General features: G+C 37.1%; 1 protein-coding gene and 1 long non-coding RNA gene across 2 annotated transcripts in view; one reads left to right on the top strand and one right to left on the bottom strand.

Moving 5' to 3' along the window:
- The window catches only part of TENM2 (teneurin transmembrane protein 2), a 418,814-nt gene that overhangs the window by 336,856 nt on the left and 62,534 nt on the right, over positions 1–19,424 (top strand). The window contains exon 13 of the mRNA XM_053463637.1: positions 438–584. Within this exon, the coding sequence (XP_053319612.1) occupies positions 438–584 (147 nt within the window). The remainder of the gene's footprint in view (positions 1–437; positions 585–19,424) is intronic.
- Positions 1,137–2,807, bottom strand: LOC128492499 (uncharacterized). The gene is made up of 2 exons (XR_008354102.1): positions 2,682–2,807; positions 1,137–1,237 (listed from the first exon to the last, which is right to left on the bottom strand). It is a non-coding gene; the product is annotated as an uncharacterized LOC128492499 (long non-coding RNA).

Below are 19,424 nucleotides of genomic sequence, written 5' to 3'. Positions count from 1 at the left end.
AAAAATAATAATAATTTAACGAGGCTTCACTTGGACGTTGCAGCGCTGGACTCCTTAGAGGAAATCTTGAATCGTAATCATGTCTCCATAAGTTTAGGCTAGAAAACTTAAAATGTCCAATGTTCTGAATCTTTTTGTTTTCGCAACCAAATGTAATTCTATTTATTTAGTTAACATTTTCCAGCTGGCTTGGTGCTTTGCGTTGAATTGATTCAAATGTTCAAGTGAATTATATCCAGCTTCTAAAATGTAGAGTACACGTTGTTATATTTGATAAGGCCTAATGTTGATTTAAAATCCGACCAGCCAAGCGTGGCTGCTGCTGCTGATGGAAGATCAATTTTCAGGCATGGTTTCATTTTATCATCTATGCAGACCATGGCCATCAAGTCCAGATCACTATCTTTTATACTTATCTTCTTCCTTTCTTCAACCAGATGGCTGCCCTGATCTATGCAATGGCAATGGGAGATGCACACTCGGTCAGAACAGCTGGCAGTGTATCTGCCAGACCGGCTGGAGAGGGTCCGGATGCAATGTTGCCATGGAAACATCTTGTGCTGATAACAAGGATAATGAGGGAGGTGAGTGAAAGTCTTCCATTTCCAAATCCCTAAAGAGCAGAAGGTTATATGTAAACCTTAGTTGGCGATGGATTTACAGACACATTTCTGCTCCGTTTTACGAACATATTGATTGCCCAAATAAGTATACAAGTAAAAAAGCTAAATTGCTGTTTAAAGTTAGAGTATTGATCAATACATTTCATAGTGTGCGACGCATTCATTTGGTTTCTTGTCTGCAGATTGATGGTTTATACTAGCTTGGTCAGACCAGGCCTAAGGCAAAGGGAGCAGCATCTGCCGCTAAACCGAGGGCTTATCAGCTGACTAGCACGTTATTGAGAAACAAATTGCTGATTCCTGCTAACAAGCAGGGATCGCTGCTTAAGCTGTCACAGCTGTACTTCATTCTTAAAAATAACCTTCCTTCATAATAAATGACATTCAAAACAGCAAAATGAAACATAAAAGGGATCGTGATGGGAGTTGCAGCCCTCAAAAGTATATTTTTTTTACCTAGATTTTTACCGTGATTACAGAAATTAACCCCTTCTTATGTGTGCCTACCCTACAACATTCACCTCCGTAGGCTCGTGTGCAATCTGCATGTATATACAATCATGTCTGTTGGATATATTTACTAAGAGGTGATAGAAAATTCTATCATTTAATTTCTTTTACTATTTGGTTCGCCATGTATGGGGACTTGAGGGGGGGGTGAATTTTATTAATACCGTATATTCCGGCGTATAAGACGACTGGGCGTATAAGACGACCCCCAACTTTTACAGTCCAAATATAGAGTTTGGACTATACTCGCCGTATAAGACTACCCCTCTACCCAGCGTACAACAACCAGCCAATCACGGCAATCGATGTACCTTACCGGTGATTTGCTGGTTGATTTGCTGACATATACATACATGCACTGCCCTTACACACACACACACACACATATATTATATATCTATATATATATCTACACATATGCCTGTCCATACATACACATTTATACACTGCCTTTACACACACATGTATATGTATATGTGTATATATATATATATATATATATATATATATATACACACACACACACACACACGTATGTATATATATATATATACACACACCAGTGTGTATATATATGTATATATATGTATATATATATATATATATATATATATATATATATATATATACACACCAGTGTGTGTGTGTATATATATATATGTATATATATATATATGTATATATATATATATATATATATATGTATATATATATATATATATATATATGTATATGTATATATATGTATATATATATATATATATATATATATGTATATGTATATATATGTATGTATATATATATATGTATATATATATATATATATTTCTCCCCCCTTTCTCCCTATCTCTTACCTTATCTTCTGTCTTCTTTCTTCCATCCAGTTGTGGGAGCCCGAGGTCTGGCACTTCAGACCTCGGCTTCCCTGCTCTCTAATCACTAGGCGCCGGGACATGACATCATCCCTGCGCTCGGCATCAATAGCCGGCGCCTAGTGATTAGAGAGCAGGGAAGCCGAGGTCTGAAGTGCCAGACCTCGGGCTTCCCTGCTCCCTCATCACTACGCGCCGGCAATTGATGCCGGGCGCCGGGACATGACGGCATCCCTGCGCTCGGCATCAATAGCCGGCGCCTAGTGATTAGAGAGCAGGGAAGCCGAGGTCTGAAGTGCCAGACCTCGGGAAGCCCGAGGTCTGGCACTTCAGACCTCGGCTTCCCTGCTCCCTCATCACTACGCGCCGGCAATTAAAGCCGGGCGCCGGGACATGACGGCATCCCTGCGCTCGGCCTCAATAGCCGGCGCGTAGTGATTAGAGAGATTGGTGGCTTCGGGGGAACCTCCGGCTTGGTAAGTACCCGGCGTATAAGACGACCCCCCACTTTTAAGAAGATTTTTTGGGGTTAAAAAGTCGTCTTATACGCCGGAATATACGGTATATACTAAGGCATGTTATGCCTTAAATGAGGTATCTATGAATATCTTTAATCTGTCCTGAAAAGGCTATGTAGGTTTCACCAGGTCAAACTGCTTATATGGCTGTCACCTACATTTTAATATATCAAAACTACAAATATGGGTCCAACCTCCAACTTGTTGTAATAGCAATGGGAAAAAAGCTTCCTAAACACTTACATGATTTAACCTTTAGAAAATAAAATAACATGACCCATCTGTAAAGATGTATTTACTTAGCGTGCTAGAAAGTCCAACAGCACCTGTAACATTTCATCAAACTTGGTGCACCATTGAGCAATGTGTTTTATATTATCCCGTAAATATGTCTTCAGGACAGTACCGGACATCCCTGGTCTATCAGGAATAAATGATGTGACTTTATCTCCTTGTCTGTTTGACAGTTAATGTGGGCTCCTTCACCTGCTGAGTATGTTATACTGTGTATAAAATATATGGTTGCCTTAGGTGCATTAGATGAAATGTAATTTCAGATCTCAGCTGTTATCAAATACAGAAAAAAAAACTTTACCAAAAACACAATCTTTGTCAAGATTCAATCCATCCACACGTAGAGTTGTTTAATAAACTCTTCATGCATAATTAAAAAACTATAGCACTGTGATGGGCTTGTATCTCTAAACTTGTATATACAAGGGCTTGTATCTCTAAACTTGTATATACAAATTGTCTTTTTTTTAAATGCAGAACAAGTCATTTTGGGACATTTTGTTCAAAAACTAATATTAAATTACAGAAAAAGGAAGCTTCCTTGAGGTCATAAAAAACACAGAAATGCCTTTCCACTATGTCGACATGCTAATACCATGAGTTATATGGGTTTTTTTTTATAAAGCATTATATTGAAACTCCCTTTATAAAATGCTGGGGTAATTACCATAAAACCAGTTAATATACAGTTTTTGGGAGCACTGCGTTTTTTAAAACTATAAAGTAGGATTAGACAATATTAGATCAGCCAATATGATTAATTTCTCTAAATGAACTATGTGACATTTAAAGTATTCAGTCCCCACTGGCTCTTTGCTCAGCTATCTTTCTAGAAGATCTGAAACTCACTCTCCACGACTGTAACAAGATCGTCAGCAATAATAGTATTCTACTTGAATAGCATTGGGGTCTCAAAGTGCTGCTCCCTTTTAAGGTACAGTAGGGTACACAAAAAAATCACCATATACTCCCCATCTTATCAGACGTGTGTGCTGGCAAATTCTTACAATGACAATTTTGAAAGACGCTTGGGAGGAACCCGAGATTAAATAAATTTGTTTTACAGCGTCTTGGACATAATACATTTCGGGCATGTCATATTAGAACTAGAATTTGGGAGGTCATTAGAACTGCTATAAGTAAATGCTTTCATACCATTTCATATGTGATGCATTACATTATAGGTGTAGGATATAGTAAAAATGTTTACCTACAGAAACCATGTTCAACTGCAGGCCCAAAAAGGCCAACTAATCCTCCCAAACACCTTTATGTCCACCCATACGGCACATCATTAATCAGCTAATGTCCTTAAAGTACAAAGAACAATTTAATACCTCAATTTATCCCTTATCTCCTTGGAAGTGTTTAGTTGACCCATTTGATGGAAAACATTTAATTGTTTTAAGGACATTATATATTTTTACTGTTTTGGTTTTGGTACTGTGAAGAGTCATTTTTAACAGCTAAAGTTACAAACTCTACTATAAAGTTCCACCATAGAGTCTATGGTTACAATGATATAACCCAGGCCCTGACTGGCCATCTGACACACCTGGCAAAAGCCTAGTGGGCCAGTGGCCAGTAGGCTCGTATGCTTATTGATAATGATGCCTCAGATGGGGTGTTGTAGTATGCTGGATAAGCACAGCTTCTTACATTGCGTGAGTGTAAAACATATGCAACATATGCAACATGTGCAGCATCGTGTGCCGGCAGCTGATGCAATTATATATACTGTATATTTATATATATATATATATATATATATATATATATATATATATATATATATCAGCTACCAGTGATCACACAGTTTATTTGAAAAATAAAATAATTGGAATGAGTGTGGCTTTAAAATTACGATGAAATCTTATTACACTCTTACATGCAAAAGCAGTTATAGTGCTTGACTTTGTTTATGTTACAAGCAAAAGAAGATCAGACGGACCATCTGCTTTAGATGCCAATGTGCCGTTGATATACAAACATTTTTTTCGAAAATTCAGCTCAACTAATCCATCTTATGTGCTGCCATTTGAAGCTGAAATTGCTACTCTATGCACTATGAATCAACAGATTGTGTTCAGGAAGAAGGAGAATCTGCTGTGTTCCCTCTTGTTCAAGAATTAACTCAACTGAGCATATTGTCCTAACTGTATTCCGATGAAGGGGAACTCTCTGAACTTCAAGGCAGCTTTTGCTTGGCTGGAGTTCATATTTATTTAGAGATAAATAAGTGTCCAGACAACAAACCAACCCTGAAATAAATGTTAGTTCAGTGGCTCTGAACTTTAATCTTAACTAAAAAGTTTATTTAGTAATATATCAAAGGTACTCGGCAAAGGGCTGGGGAGGCCCAACAGGCCCCATGATGAATTTATACCATCTAATCACACCATGTAGTAAATATTTTGAAGGCTCAATTTTTCCCTTCTTAAGAAGAAGAGTTCTTGATCCTTGCTAACAGGGACTTCAGAGTCACCCATAATAAAAGTACTTCACTCTTATTGAGCTCGCTTAACGCCAACTTTTAAAGACTCTATCCACTCTGCATCAATGGAAATATTTCAGGAGATATAGGGAGCTTTTAATTAATTGAAAAGGGCCCATGCATGTATGTCCAGCATGTCCATACTGTTTAAATTGCAGGTTGTATATGCTGTGTATAAAGCAGGAAGAAAGGCTGAAGCTAAATACACAAATGTTACTTTGAGGAATGTATGAAACCTCACCACGTCATTACAAGAATTTGCTTCCACCTAATCATTTGTCATTAGAGCCACGTTGCTATTGGTTCTACTCTTTTCACTTAAAATTCAATATTATTAATGTCAAACACAGCAATATATATAAATAAATAATTTTCTTCAAATTGATATGTATAAGAATACTGAGTAATCCAATGTCTTTTAAAAAAAACAAAACTATAGTTTCATGTCTTTGAATATTGTCAACTGGGACCAACTCAGCTGGTTGAGTAGGAGACTATAGCGGTCAAAGGTTTTTTTTAATATAGAGGATATCCAGGAAGAAAATACAGGGGGAAATTATTTGATTGAAGCATTGCTGGTTCAGTCAAATGGAACTTTCTTTGTATTGTCTTAGTGGCAATTTGAAATGCACTTTGTAACAGTTATGGGTAAGATAGAGAATAATGGATAAGCAAGAGTGATGACCCATGAGTCCCAAAAGACAAGTCTAAAAGCCCTATGAGACCATCACTCAAACACCAAAGGTGTACAAAGAATTCTTCGGCATAAAGTTGCCTGAAGGTATATTTTATTATTTATAATTGCTGATCTCTCAAGGACAGGTTTCAGATTTTTTTGAGAGAAAGAGGATATTTTTTCAAGTTCCAAGTACAAGGCAAATAATATCCATGACTGCTTAAGTGCACATTGTCGTTGTATTTAAATGGATATTTACGTCCCCCTTTTTATATTTCAATGCATATTGAAGTCCATTTATGTTCCATTTCCCACCTCCTGCTTGCCTCTGCTGAAAGCAAGAAGCATACTCAAGTACATTTAATGCAACTAGGTTGTAGATTATCTCACATTGAATTGAATGGAACTAGCAGAAGTCAATTGCATAACTGGTGAAACATATACAGGGAGTGTACTTAAGTATGCTTCCAGATTACTGTAAGTCTCATTTCCTAACTCACATTGTAAACAAAGTGACAGTACCCAGGGGGAGTGCTACCAGACCATTGTGGGGCCATCACCTGCCTGGCCATTATCACCAGTCTAACCGTCACCTAAGGCGGAAGACACTGCTGCTTCCCAGTGTGCTGTCTTTATTAGTTTATTAAAAGGATTTTTTTACACAGGTAAAACCAGAGGTGAAAAGTCAAAAGTGACTTAAGGAAAGGATTGACTCCAAGGGTTAAGGAACTAATTATACACATACAGGCAGGCCTGGGGGGTAACCATTGGGTCCATAGAACATTTGCTGAAGTGACCAATCAGAGTTTCACACTTCCATTCCATGCCATAGATGTTTTAGTTCCCCACATAGACACACAATTCTTGGCAAAGTACAATTCTTCTTCATTTTTAGGTTCCAGCACAAGTATCTGCTAATTTGCATGGATATTAATATGCATTTTAACATGGTTTTAGTGTCACTAACTAATGTAGTAGGTTGTAATAACTAGGCTTTCAACCTAGACAGTCGAACCTTTAAGCACTGCCAATGTGTATGGAATTAATTTTAAACACAATCAGAGACTAAAATGACTGATTATTGTATAAGAAGCTGTGTTTTTTAGACTTTTCAAACAGACTATATAATCATGTATACTTCTTTATCCACCAATTTGTTATACCTTGTATTACTGTTTTAAGGGGTTTCTTTGTGTTATACATGATTCAGCTTTCTGATTTATCCTGACTTTCTGATCAATGGCTAGTTAAAAAACATGCTTGTCAATAGATGCTAACAAGAAATTGACCATTTTTAACTTGGTCTACCTTGTTTGGTTAGTATGTAGGAACATTGTCGATTTACTTGTTATGATATTCGGCTTATTTATGAAATACCAGAAGTATTTTAAAGCCATCGACTGAGGGTGAAGTCCTGTTTAAGAACAAGAGCCACAGCGGCCTCCAGGTCTTCATCTTGGTGATATAACTTCTCACAGCTATAGCTCTTATAGTGTCTTCTTTCTGCATGAGCTGGAGTGTGTTCGGGATTTGTAGACAAGTATAATTGAGTAGGGAAAAGTGAGAGATGGAGTAAGCAAAGCCCAAACAAACAGCACTCTTCATATCTGAGTGCCAGCTACATAGAAGATATGTCCTATGCAAAGTGGGCTCTGGTGGCCAGCTATAGCCATGTATCCTTGGTAGCAGCACTCTCTGCTCTCTAGTATTTAATTTTAATCACTCCTTTTCCCTAGGAACTTGTGACTAAAATAAGTTAGTTGGAATTTACAATTTTTTTTTCTGAAAAAGTAAAAAAAAAAGAATTATTAAATATCACACAACAAAAAAACAGAAATTACTGTATTGTTTATAGAAAAACAGAGAATGATACCTTTAGTCAATTATCTTGCACCATGCTGGGTTTTTTTTCTCCTTTTACAAAAATAAAAATGATGAAATGCATTTATAGAACCATTCAGGGTCACACCTAGGTCCTGACCTCTTCACAAGCTTAAACATTCCAATTTTCAGAGAATCGGAAGAAGAAAACCGAAAGTAGATATCTCCAAAAATAAGCATTTAGACAAGCCGTGCGCCAATCGTGCCAAGAATTCTGCGATTTTGTACTGCAAAAGCTCTGTGACATTTAAGATAATACACATTTTTCACAGTACAAAAGCAAATCATGTCATTTAGTTTTCTCAACAAGCTTTGACGCAGCAGGAGAGTTTTAAATTCAAAGCTGACAATTTTTTTTTTATCAGGTTTGAAATATAAAGACACGCAATCTTTAGGGACTGCTTGTCTTTGTACATGGTCAAGGCCCTGAAAACGATCTTTACAGATTTAAAGTAATTAGAATATATTGCCAATAGTTTTGTTGACAACTTTTCTTAAGATGCTTGTTCGTCAACATTTGTCTTTTTTTTTTTGGAACACCTCAAAGGATATCTGCACTAGTATTGAATTAAGTCATTTTTTTGTGTGCAAAATCTAGGTTAATAAGGCGATTCGTGCATATATTATAGACAGAATTGTGGTTAATTGAGGGGAAGCCTTTTGTGCCATCTATCTTAACAATTACATTGGCATTTTAACGGTATTAAAGAAGAATTAGAACGATAAATATGCAGAAACAATCACCCCACCCAACGCACAACAAATGCAACTACATCAATCATAAAAATACAGCAGTAAAAATAAACACTATTTGCATAACTGTTACGTATAATCTTTACTTTGCTTTTATATGAACAAGACGTTAAATCAGTAGCAGTCATTAGTTTGATAGGAGTTCTTTTTGCAATAAGATTTTTTTTACAAAATGTACTATCATTTGTTTTCATTAAAAAAATATATATTATTAGTTATTGTTTTATATAGCGATATCATATTACGTAGCGCTGTACAATGGGTAAACAAGACATAACAAGTAATATATAACATAACAATTTGAATGACAGAAACAAAGGGTAAGGAGGGCCCTGCCATCAAAGGAGCTTACAATCTGGATTTTGTTAGGGTATATTATACCAGAGGTAAGAGTGCCGGTGTTGGGTGATGGACCAGCCACACCAGTGTAAGTATAGCGTAGGGCAGGGACTAGGAAAGGTGAGCTAAAAGATATATGGGAGGAAGGATGTTCACGCGTAAGTTTGTAGGCGTCCTTAAAGATGTGGATCTTGAGGGATTTTTAAAGGACTGAAGGCAGGGGAAAAAGCGGATGAGCTGGGGAGAGAGCATTTCAGAGGTTAGTAAAGCAATGGTAGAGGAAGTTAAGTATGGCAGCAGTGTCATTGGTGGATTTTAGAGGGGCAAGATGAGTATGAGGAAGACCAGCTTAGGGTTACAATAGTCAAGGCGGGAGATATTGAGGGCATGGATTTTTATTTTGTCACATGTTTTGCCAACAATAATTCTCTATAGATTTAGTCCAAACGGAAGATTAGGCATTAACATTTCAGGCCACCTTATTCACAAAGTCCCCTCCTACTATAAAAACATAAATAAAAGAGCTTTTTAGAAAGGAAACAGCAGAAAATAGCGTGAGATGAGAAGGAACAGTAAAACATTAAGTGGTCAGAAATTAGTAAGTAGTTGCATATAAATGGACACCATTAAGCCCTTCCTTTGTAATTCTATTCGCATACCTATTCTGCTTTATGGAAATCCTGCCCTGCCTCTAATGGATTACCTTTAACAAGTGAAGCTATGACACTTTATGGTTATTTAAATAGTAATACATTCCTATACATCATACTAACTGTAAAAAGGAAAACTTTTACTCTTATTATTATTATGTTTTATTTATATAGTTCCAACAATTTACTCGGTATTTCTTACAATACATATATTTGAGCGGTATGACAGACTAAGACAAACCGATACATAAGGTAAAGAGGACACTGCTTCACAAGCTTACCTCTAACTCACTGTAATCCTATTTCTCAAAAACAGGTTCTAGATACAAACCTTATTGTGCTATAAGGTTTGAGACAAGCAAAATAACACTTGAATAGCAAAAGAGCCAAAGGCAAATTTCACAATTATTTTTACAACCCGAAGGAGCATTTATTTTTAGTAAAGATACCAAAGTATATGGTACATTGATGTAATAGAAATTAGTACATTATATTGCTACACAACAATTAATATCTTTATGCGTCTATTAAAGTGGCTAAAATATTACATTTAATTTTGTTGACCGGTTAAATCTATATATATATGTGGTGAGTCAGCAGCTCTTGACAGCAATTCATTATTCTATTACTTACCTCATGTATCCAGAAATAGCCAATTCTTTTGGTTGAAAACAGCCAAGAATGAAGGATCACTAGAGAATGGATTGACATGTGGGCTACCTGCTGGAGGGAAGCCTACAGGCTGCAGTTGTACCTAATTGCACACTTTGAGATAACAATATTAACCCTTCATCAGTACAAATACAGGATCAGCTAAGATCACCATACAATATTTCTAACATTTATTGAGCGGTAGCTGGGGCTACTCCACCACAGAGAATGTGGATCAGTTGTGTGTATTAGTTTTGCCATTTGTAATTACTAGACATGTGCAAATGGGCCAAAAATGATTTGAACACATTTTTTGGTTCGTATCCTGCCCGTATGTTTTGGAGAAAATCGGCGGGGCATTTTAGATTTGGAAACCAAATTCATTAACCAACGTCCTCATTTACTCTAACATACTCTCACTCACTCTCTCATTTTGTTCCGGTGATGTTCTCCACTGATCCTCCAATCGGGGGAGAGGACATCACCAGAAGCTCTGCCATTTTGGCAGAAGTTCACATGGGGTTATCTTAGGGCAGAATGATGGAGCTTCCTGTGACATCCTCTCCTGTGATCCTCCAATTGGGGGAGAGGACATCGTCGGAAACTCCTTCATTTTGGTGAAAGTTCACACAGGGTTATCGTAGGGCAAAATGGCAGAGCTTCCGGTGATGTCCTCTACCCCAACTTTCCAGTCGAGTGAGAGGATGTCACCAGAAGTTTGGCGGAAGTTCGCCAGTTGGTCATAAGTGCTGAGATGCGGATGAATAATAAAGAGAGAAGATGAAGAACCATAAGATGCAAGGCACGGAAGCGGACGGTAGAGAAGGCAGGTAGACAACAGTGAGAGAGGGGGAGTGAAAGAGGCCACTGATTTTAGATTAAAGTTTGGAGCTTTTTGCTTTGCTTTTGTCTGGTCCGTGGGGGGGCCGGTCTTGTTTTTGATGATTAGTATGAATTCATGAAATTTATGAAATTCATTCTGGTATCCATCATAGCTTTCCAAGGTCCCAATTCTCTGCCTTTTCTTAATTTTTTTGCCTAGAAGGATAGTTTGTACTTTTTGCTTTGTTTCAAATGTTATTAGTAATAGTGTAATAGATAATAGAAATTACCCAGAAATAGGTGATAGAAACAACTTTTTATTTATTGCATTATCTTACAAGTAAAATAATAAAACAAGTTTACCTCTTTCTTTTCTGAAACTGAGGAAGAGAGACATAAACTCCCAAAAGCTTTTGAGACCTCCATCTCGCCAAACACACACACCCATACCATTTTAAATCCCAATACACTAATTTTCTTATAGTTTTATTCCAGAGATGGATACAAATATTAAAAGTAACAATTTTCTAAAATATATATATATTGAATAACAAGTTTTTCTTAATTGATAAGTCTGAGGATGTGGTGGTAGAATATTATTCAGCCTAAAATACTGTATTTGCTCGATTATAAGATGACCCCCCCAAAATCTGAATATTAATTTAGGAAAAAAGAAAAAGCCTGAATATAAGATGACCCTATAGGAAAAAATTATACCAGTAAATGTTAATTCATGTAAACTATTTTTTTTAAATAAATGCTATGATTGAGAAAAATATTTTGTTTTTATTTCCTTTTATTTTCCAACCTGCCCCTCCAGTTATGCACATCTGCCCCCAGACTTCCCACTCTGCCTCAGAAATGCCTTATACCCCCTATATGCCACTGTGCCCCATGATATGCCTTTTATCCCTCTAAATGCCACTGTGCCCCATGATATGCCTTTTAACCCTCTATATGCCACTGTGCCCCATGATATGCCCTTTAACCCTCTATATGCCACTGTGCCCCATGATATGCCTTTTGACCCCCTATGTGCCACTCTGCCTCCAGAAATGACAGTGGCAGGGTGTACGTCTACCCGCTGCCCCGACTACACACCAGGGAGTCAGAAGCACCGGTAAGTTTGGGGGGGGCATAAGATGGGAGGATCCAGGTCCCCTGCAGCGCTGCGGGGGATCTGGATCTTAGTCTCATAGTCAGACCTCTATTTGACGTCTGATTATGACGACCCCGATTATAAGATGAGGGGTATTTTTCAGAGCATTTGCTCTGAAAAAAACCTCATCTTATAATTGAGCAAATACGGTACCTAAATCTTTTTCAAGTCTCAGAGTGAGTAATTTTGTGATAGAGGCTTCACATGTTCTGACTTCAGAATCAGATGGAAAACTCTGATATGCTGAAAAAAATAGAAGTATCGGTAAATAATGTATATCATTTTTTTTTCTTTTGTTTTGCCTTGAGGCACCATAGAATAACCATGTGTTGCACCGAAAAGCATAGTCTCTTGATAATAATGGAAGTCTGTCCAGTGAGAGGAATCTCTCCAATTTCCATGTTATTCTGCAAAGCTTTACTTTGATGGTGGGGAGGTCTTAGAGCAAAAGCTTTGCAGTATACATACTAAGAATACTTCCTTGAAAGAGAAATGTGTTGCACCTTGATGTTTTCAAAGTTGTATAGAATACTAAGAATGTTTCTTTACATGACAAATGTTTCCCAGCTTTAGGCTAGGTTTCCACTTGTTTTTTTTTGCTAAAAACGCCCATAAAAACACCAATTCAGCCACACGGCATTTTTTTAGTGAAAAAACGCTGCAGCCAGATGTTAGCTTTCTTCAATAGGAAATCGCACAATGCCATATCCACTTGGCGTTTTTTGTTTGCCCTTTTTTCAGTCCTCTTTGGCGTTTTTTTGCTTTTTTGGGCTCTGTGGCAGTTTTTCAAAATCGCAGCATGTTGACACTCTGGCGTTTTTTGCAAGGAAATCTTGGCGTTTTTCTCCAATAGAAGTCAATGGGAGAGAAAAAACGCCATGAAAAAGCCATGTGGGTTTTTTGCCTTGGCGTTTTTTATGGCGTTTTTTTTTCCACAGTTACAATGCAGAGGATGGACCCAGTATCTGTGTGTCCTACGAGAAATAGGCTGGAAACAAACAGTTTCACACAAAACAAAGTTCATATTGAATTTTACACCATTGGGACCAAACATGCCATTACAAACAAACATACCCGACGCATTAACTGGATCCTGCGTGCCAAAAGCAACGTGTCAAGGGGGCAATTCTTCACTAATACATTTTACTAGCCAATTGGCTATAAAATGTATCAAAAAATATATAAGACATTTTACAACCCACCCCATCATAATCTCTATGCCCGCAGTAATTTGGCATAGGGCTAAAAATTACGTATACGTACAGCAATCTTGGATCATATAGAGAGCAGTGTGTTTAGCGTGCAGGCTCGCACAGCAACCGGGCCGCCATATTAAGAATCCTCAGGAACTGACACCAGCTGCTTCTTAAATATACAATTGGTAGTAATTTCAATATAATGTGTTATATATACCTGCAGTGAACCTTGTAATCTACAACTTTTTGGATGGCATGTCCCCTTTTATGGTAATTCTGGACTAAATTACTAGCACAGCAAATACCCTGAAAATGTGACATGGAATAATAGGTCTACGCCACCCCAAGGACCAGAATATTTTTCAACCTTAAGTGCATTCATTGCATCTAAATTACACACAAAGCACAACATATAACACATCCTGTACCAGACCCACTACTATTATTTTCGAAAACATGTGTTAACAAATGGCTAGATAATAGATTTCAAATTCATCTAAATGCACAATGTCATTTGATGCAGCTTATAATCAAGTGTAAAAATTCAGGGCCCTGCGTAACATGATCAAAGGCAGAATTGTATAAAATGTACACAGAGGCACACAAAATATAACCCCTTCTATAGAAATCAATCAATTTAATATTGCTAATTTAAAAAAAAAAAAAATCTTTTGACATTCAAGTAGCAACCTTTGCCATGAAATCAGAAGGCAAATACAAAGCACCGCTTACAGAAATATATTGGTAGCAGCTCATACTTTGAAGTGGACTATACTGGCCCTAACAAGAAACTGGCATGAAACTTCTTCAGGCATTCATGGATATCAGCAATGCCATACACTCTAAGCCAATCTGGAAATGTCCCTCTAGTGGCTGTGCCACCAAAGGCATAACACAATTTTTGGACCTCCTACAAGCCTGTCTGAGAAGACCTCTGTAGCTCCGTCAATAGGGGGAAAAAAAACTACCTCTAAGTTTGCTTTCCGGTATGACCCTCCATGTACACACTGTCTTATGATGTTGGCATCCTAGAAGTGCCAAATCACATGATGGCATGTTACATGACTCCCTTACCTGTCATCATCATCATTTGCGCTGGCCCTCTCTTAACAGAGAGATTCCATATAGAGTACTTACCCCTTTTTTGCCCACAAAAAATCAGCTTCATGCATGCATGCTCCGTTCTTTTTTGTATGTTACCATCCACATAATACAGGTATTTCAAATGTTGCAACACGCAACATATCGCACATAGAAAATGTAGTACACACTGTTCACCACAAATGGCGTAATTACACAGCCCCCTCCCCAGAGGTGCTGCCATCATAAAACATATTAATATTGTGAATAGACACATAGTCCTAAAAAATATAAATTAATTTAATTAATATTAAATATTGAATTAATGCTGGAAGGAGTAAGAGACAGAGTTTTCAAAAATAATAATAAAAAGTGTGCAATATTCATATTTTGTTTTTGTATTCTCAGGTCAAATGCAAAAAGTTTAGTTGACTGATTTTTTATATGCATTTTTATGCAAATAAAAAGATATGATCGCATATTGGATATTAGAACGTTTAAGAGCTTTTCAGAAGAGGACGGTGTATATTATAGCCACAGAGTGAAAGAGTTAATTCAATCAATGTCCGCAATGTTTTATGTCCCCCTGTGCGACTGTATGTCTGGTAAATCGCAAGGCGCTAATGGGTTGCTTAAAATGCATTTATCTTTTGCGGTGGGAGGAAACCTTTGTAATTCAGTAGTTATGTAAATCAACCGCGGCACCGAGTGAAATCTATTATCCCAGTGCAGCCCATTTATATTCTTAGAATATTTATGAAAATTATCCCAGATATACTAATATATGGGTTAAAGTCAGAAGTGTGAGATTTATCTTGATTTGATACTTCATTGGTTGGAAAAGTTATACATATGTGGAAGAGGTTTCTGGTTTGCAAATGCAGCAGCCTAATTAAATATCACTTAACAGCAGATTACATTACTGCTACATTTATTAACAAACGTAGGGGGCTTTTAAATGAACATTCTGTCAGAGGATTTAACAACTTACATAAATCAGGACTTTCAAAGAACGTAATAGAAAACTGGTTATGCATCAGCGCCTTGTATCATTTATGTTGTGTTGTGTTGCAGACGTGATATGGGTCTGAAGCATAGCTCCATCACAGATCCCGTTTCCTACAAGGCCACAGGACATAGGGAAAGACGCATTTGGCCTCCAAATATTCCCAAGACCTCTAGTGGCACTGGGGTTGGCACCTGTGGTCACCAACCTAATCCAATTTGACGAAGATGATAAATATTTATTGTTTCTGTATCTGTTAATAACTGTAAATACTAAAAACAACAATGGTATCAAACACAACTAACTTTATATTTTACTACATTTGTATTTATGATATTGGCTACAATATTTGGAGCTTTGTCTTGTAGCTTATGAAGTCAGTGGCATTATTATCTTTAGATAGAATATAAAAGACTTTAGTAAGAATATTTAAGGAAAGAGCGAGAAGGTCTTCAACTTTCCCTCAAGCTCATGTGACGAGCGGGCCTCTGGGAAGCTCTCATGGAGGTTGAGAGAGAGAATGGTAAATAGCACAGCTGCAGGGACCTATATAAGGATATTTAAGGAGGTGATACGCAAGGGGTTATGTCTATATCCAGCTGGCGAACGCGCATATGTCATTTTGCGTTGGCCTTAAAATGCCAGGGCCGAATAATCGTCCTCAGTACGGCCCTGTGCTGCCAAAAAAGCAGGAGTAAATCATGTATGTTCTTGTGGAATGTCCTGCTTATCCAGTCCCGTAACATAAGAATTAAATGCGTGTTATAGGTGTTTACTTTATTATTTCCACAGCGTGAAAATAGACAAAAAAAAACAAACAGGGATGATTAACATACCCATATACAATTAACATTGTATTGACCCAGATACCATTTTAAATGCCAACATGACAAATTGCTGTGTAAGAAGCAGCTTAGTTTCCAGAATACTCTTCTTAATACCTTTAGAGCATTGTCATGAATGAATATAAAGCATAAACTCCTGGCAATGATACAATGTGAAATAGATCAAAGTAAACGGTTCAAAAATAATAAAACCCACTAAAATTAGCATCTAAACAGGTAAGCCAGTGTTATGATTAGTAAGCCTTAAACCTACCTGTGCACATTAACTCTTTTACATTTTGTGAAGCTAACAATTTCTAATTATTAAAGCCTGGATCTTGTTTGATTCACATTAGGCTAATGATTAGTGTAGTACATGTAGACCTGTTTTGGCTACTAGTTACTAAGATAAAAAAAAAAATATTTCCAGTAGTGGTAGTAGTGTGTTTCCATCACTATGATGATATATTTAACATTAGTGGCAAATAATAGCCTAAAAATAAGTCATCTTGTTTTCTTGGGTGAAAATAACAAGCTATCTATCAAGGATCATTTTCTGCTGAAGGATGATGTATGTTCTTGCTGAGCTTTGAGTTATATGAAGGCAGAGTCCTGTAGCTAAAGGCTTCTATTCTTGTTCATTACAATTTGTCACATGTGCTATGAGAAGCCACTACTGTACCTTCTGTCAACATTCCTAGTAAGAAGGTAAATAAATTGGCTTATCTTGGATTGAATGGGAAATCTTGTAATTTGTTTTGATACAAAATAGAATTTTGCAGACGCCAAATGCAAACATCAACGTGAACATACATTAGCTAACACTGGTGATGCAAACTTTATTGATCGTTGGATTACTTTTTGGTATACAGTTTCACTTTTAATTCTTTGAATTCCAATGGGGTGAGCAATACATTACGCATGTCTCATTTCACATAGCTGTAAGTGTTAAGTGTTAGAGTATCTTAAAATTAATGAATTCCCTGCATTGTGGGCAGAACCAAGGAGTTCTACTTTCTGGGTGGACTTTGTTTCCATAGATGCGTCGCCATCTACTACATGGACTTGCTTGTCGATATAGGCTTAGTGCTCTAAGCAACTGCCATATTTCTCTAAATGGAAGAACCAGCCCTGCCTCCATTGGCTTTGTCATTAACTGTAGAATTAAAGACTGCAAAAGTGATTGAATGTGTGTCAGAAGTTACACAAAAGACCATAGCATATTCAGAAACAGCAGGCAGTTTCCTAATGCCATCTCCAGAACCAATAGTATGTCCATTTCTGTCCATTTTGGTGATAACGCAGTGATGGACTGATGTACCCATGGTCATAGGTGATCACATAAAAACAGACAAGGCTGTATTTACTTATGCCAGAGTTGGGTTTCTTCACTAATATCAACAGGGTAGTAAAAGCATCATTAAACACTCATGTACAGACACCAGACAGGCGAGAAGGCTTGTTTTTCCCTCAGAAATCTCATGGTGCTTGCACAACCACAAATAAGGTCAACAATTATCACCTTTGCCTCTATATCCACTTTATACATGGATCCCTTGAAAGTAATTGCCCGCTGTACAAGACAGCCTTTAGAAAAAACTTGGGTAAGAGGTGCAGTAGCCAGATGATCACTCAGGGAAAGCTGTTTCTTCCTTAATGGGACTCGTCAGCATGAGGTTGTGATACTGGCTTAATACTTGAGGCTTGAGGTAGCCAAGAAATACCATTACATAAGTTATGGTGGGTAAAGGTGATGGAACTTATATAACTTATGTAATGGTATTTCTAATATGAACAGGGACTCAACTCATTAGCAAAACTGGTAAATAAGACATGTTGGCATCAGCCGCTGGGATTCTTATTCCTTATGGTTCATCTCTGCCCCCGTTCACTACAAGAAGCTTCACTATCTAGCTGCTTTAGCACTTCAAGGCCAGCCACCACGGCCACACACTATGATTTTTTTTGCTCATGTAGCATGCCGCTGGGCATATCCAGTCGGCCATTTGCCCTTTGTGCTAGATGGCCAGTCCAGGCATGGTTATGTTTACATCATTCTTAATACTGCCACAGCTGAAAGATGTGGAATATCATGTGTCTACATGAATATATATATATATATATATATATATATATATATATATACAGTATGTGTTTGAAAATTGATAGTAACACATTTCTCTTGAAATGATGGCTTTACACTGTTTTTGGAATTGACATAGTTCATATTAAAGCATTTATATTGAAATGTTTGCATGCCTGTAATCGCTTTACAACACGCTATAGCACAGAAGAAAGCATCAGTATGGATTCCATTTTTCCATTATTTTTTTTTTACTTGATTCGCACCTGTCATTTTACTCAATTTCCACAGCGGCACCTGAAACTTAATTGCTTCCTTGTGTTTCCTGAAAATAATAGAAATTCGAGGAAACCGTTAATCTTATATTACAAAAGGAAAGCGTAAACCAACATTTACACTCTGTCTATGCTGTAAGCTTCACAATGGCTGTAGCAAAATCTATAAGAATTAAATATAACTTGGCGTTGCTAGTCTTTAAATAAAATGATGTGTTATAACACAATCATTTTATTACAGCAAATCATTTTATCCAAACCCTTGTGGCTGTCACGGTGGTTAACCTTATCAATATGGGATATACCATCAGCCTGGTAATGCTTATGGATCCAAAGCTCCAGTTTTTTTAAAAAAGGTGTGTTACTCAAAACTGTATTAATACAGATTGACTCTGGAGTGACACAGGAGCTGCTGAAACTTATAATTGTTATCTGTTGAATTTACCCGGTAAAGCTGATAGCATAGCTAAAACTGCATGGCTGCCAATTACCAATCTAACATAGACAGCAAACTAGGAAGAGGGAAGGACAAGCTTGGTTCTCCAAAGTTCTTATCCAGTCTTTGCGGATGGTGGACTTTCCTTAAAAGCATGGGTATATACATGTGCATGCTATACAAAATAATCTAGAGAAACAAAAAAGGGTAGTCATATCATAAAACTAAAAAATGTATCCGTTACCCTTGTAGCTAGCAGTCTATAGAAGTAATGATCACAGG

Source organism: Spea bombifrons, chromosome 4, assembly GCF_027358695.1.
Source record: "Spea bombifrons isolate aSpeBom1 chromosome 4, aSpeBom1.2.pri, whole genome shotgun sequence".
Classification (NCBI taxonomy): domain Eukaryota; kingdom Metazoa; phylum Chordata; class Amphibia; order Anura; family Pelobatidae; genus Spea; species Spea bombifrons.
This window is presented reverse-complemented; position numbering and strand designations above follow the sequence as displayed.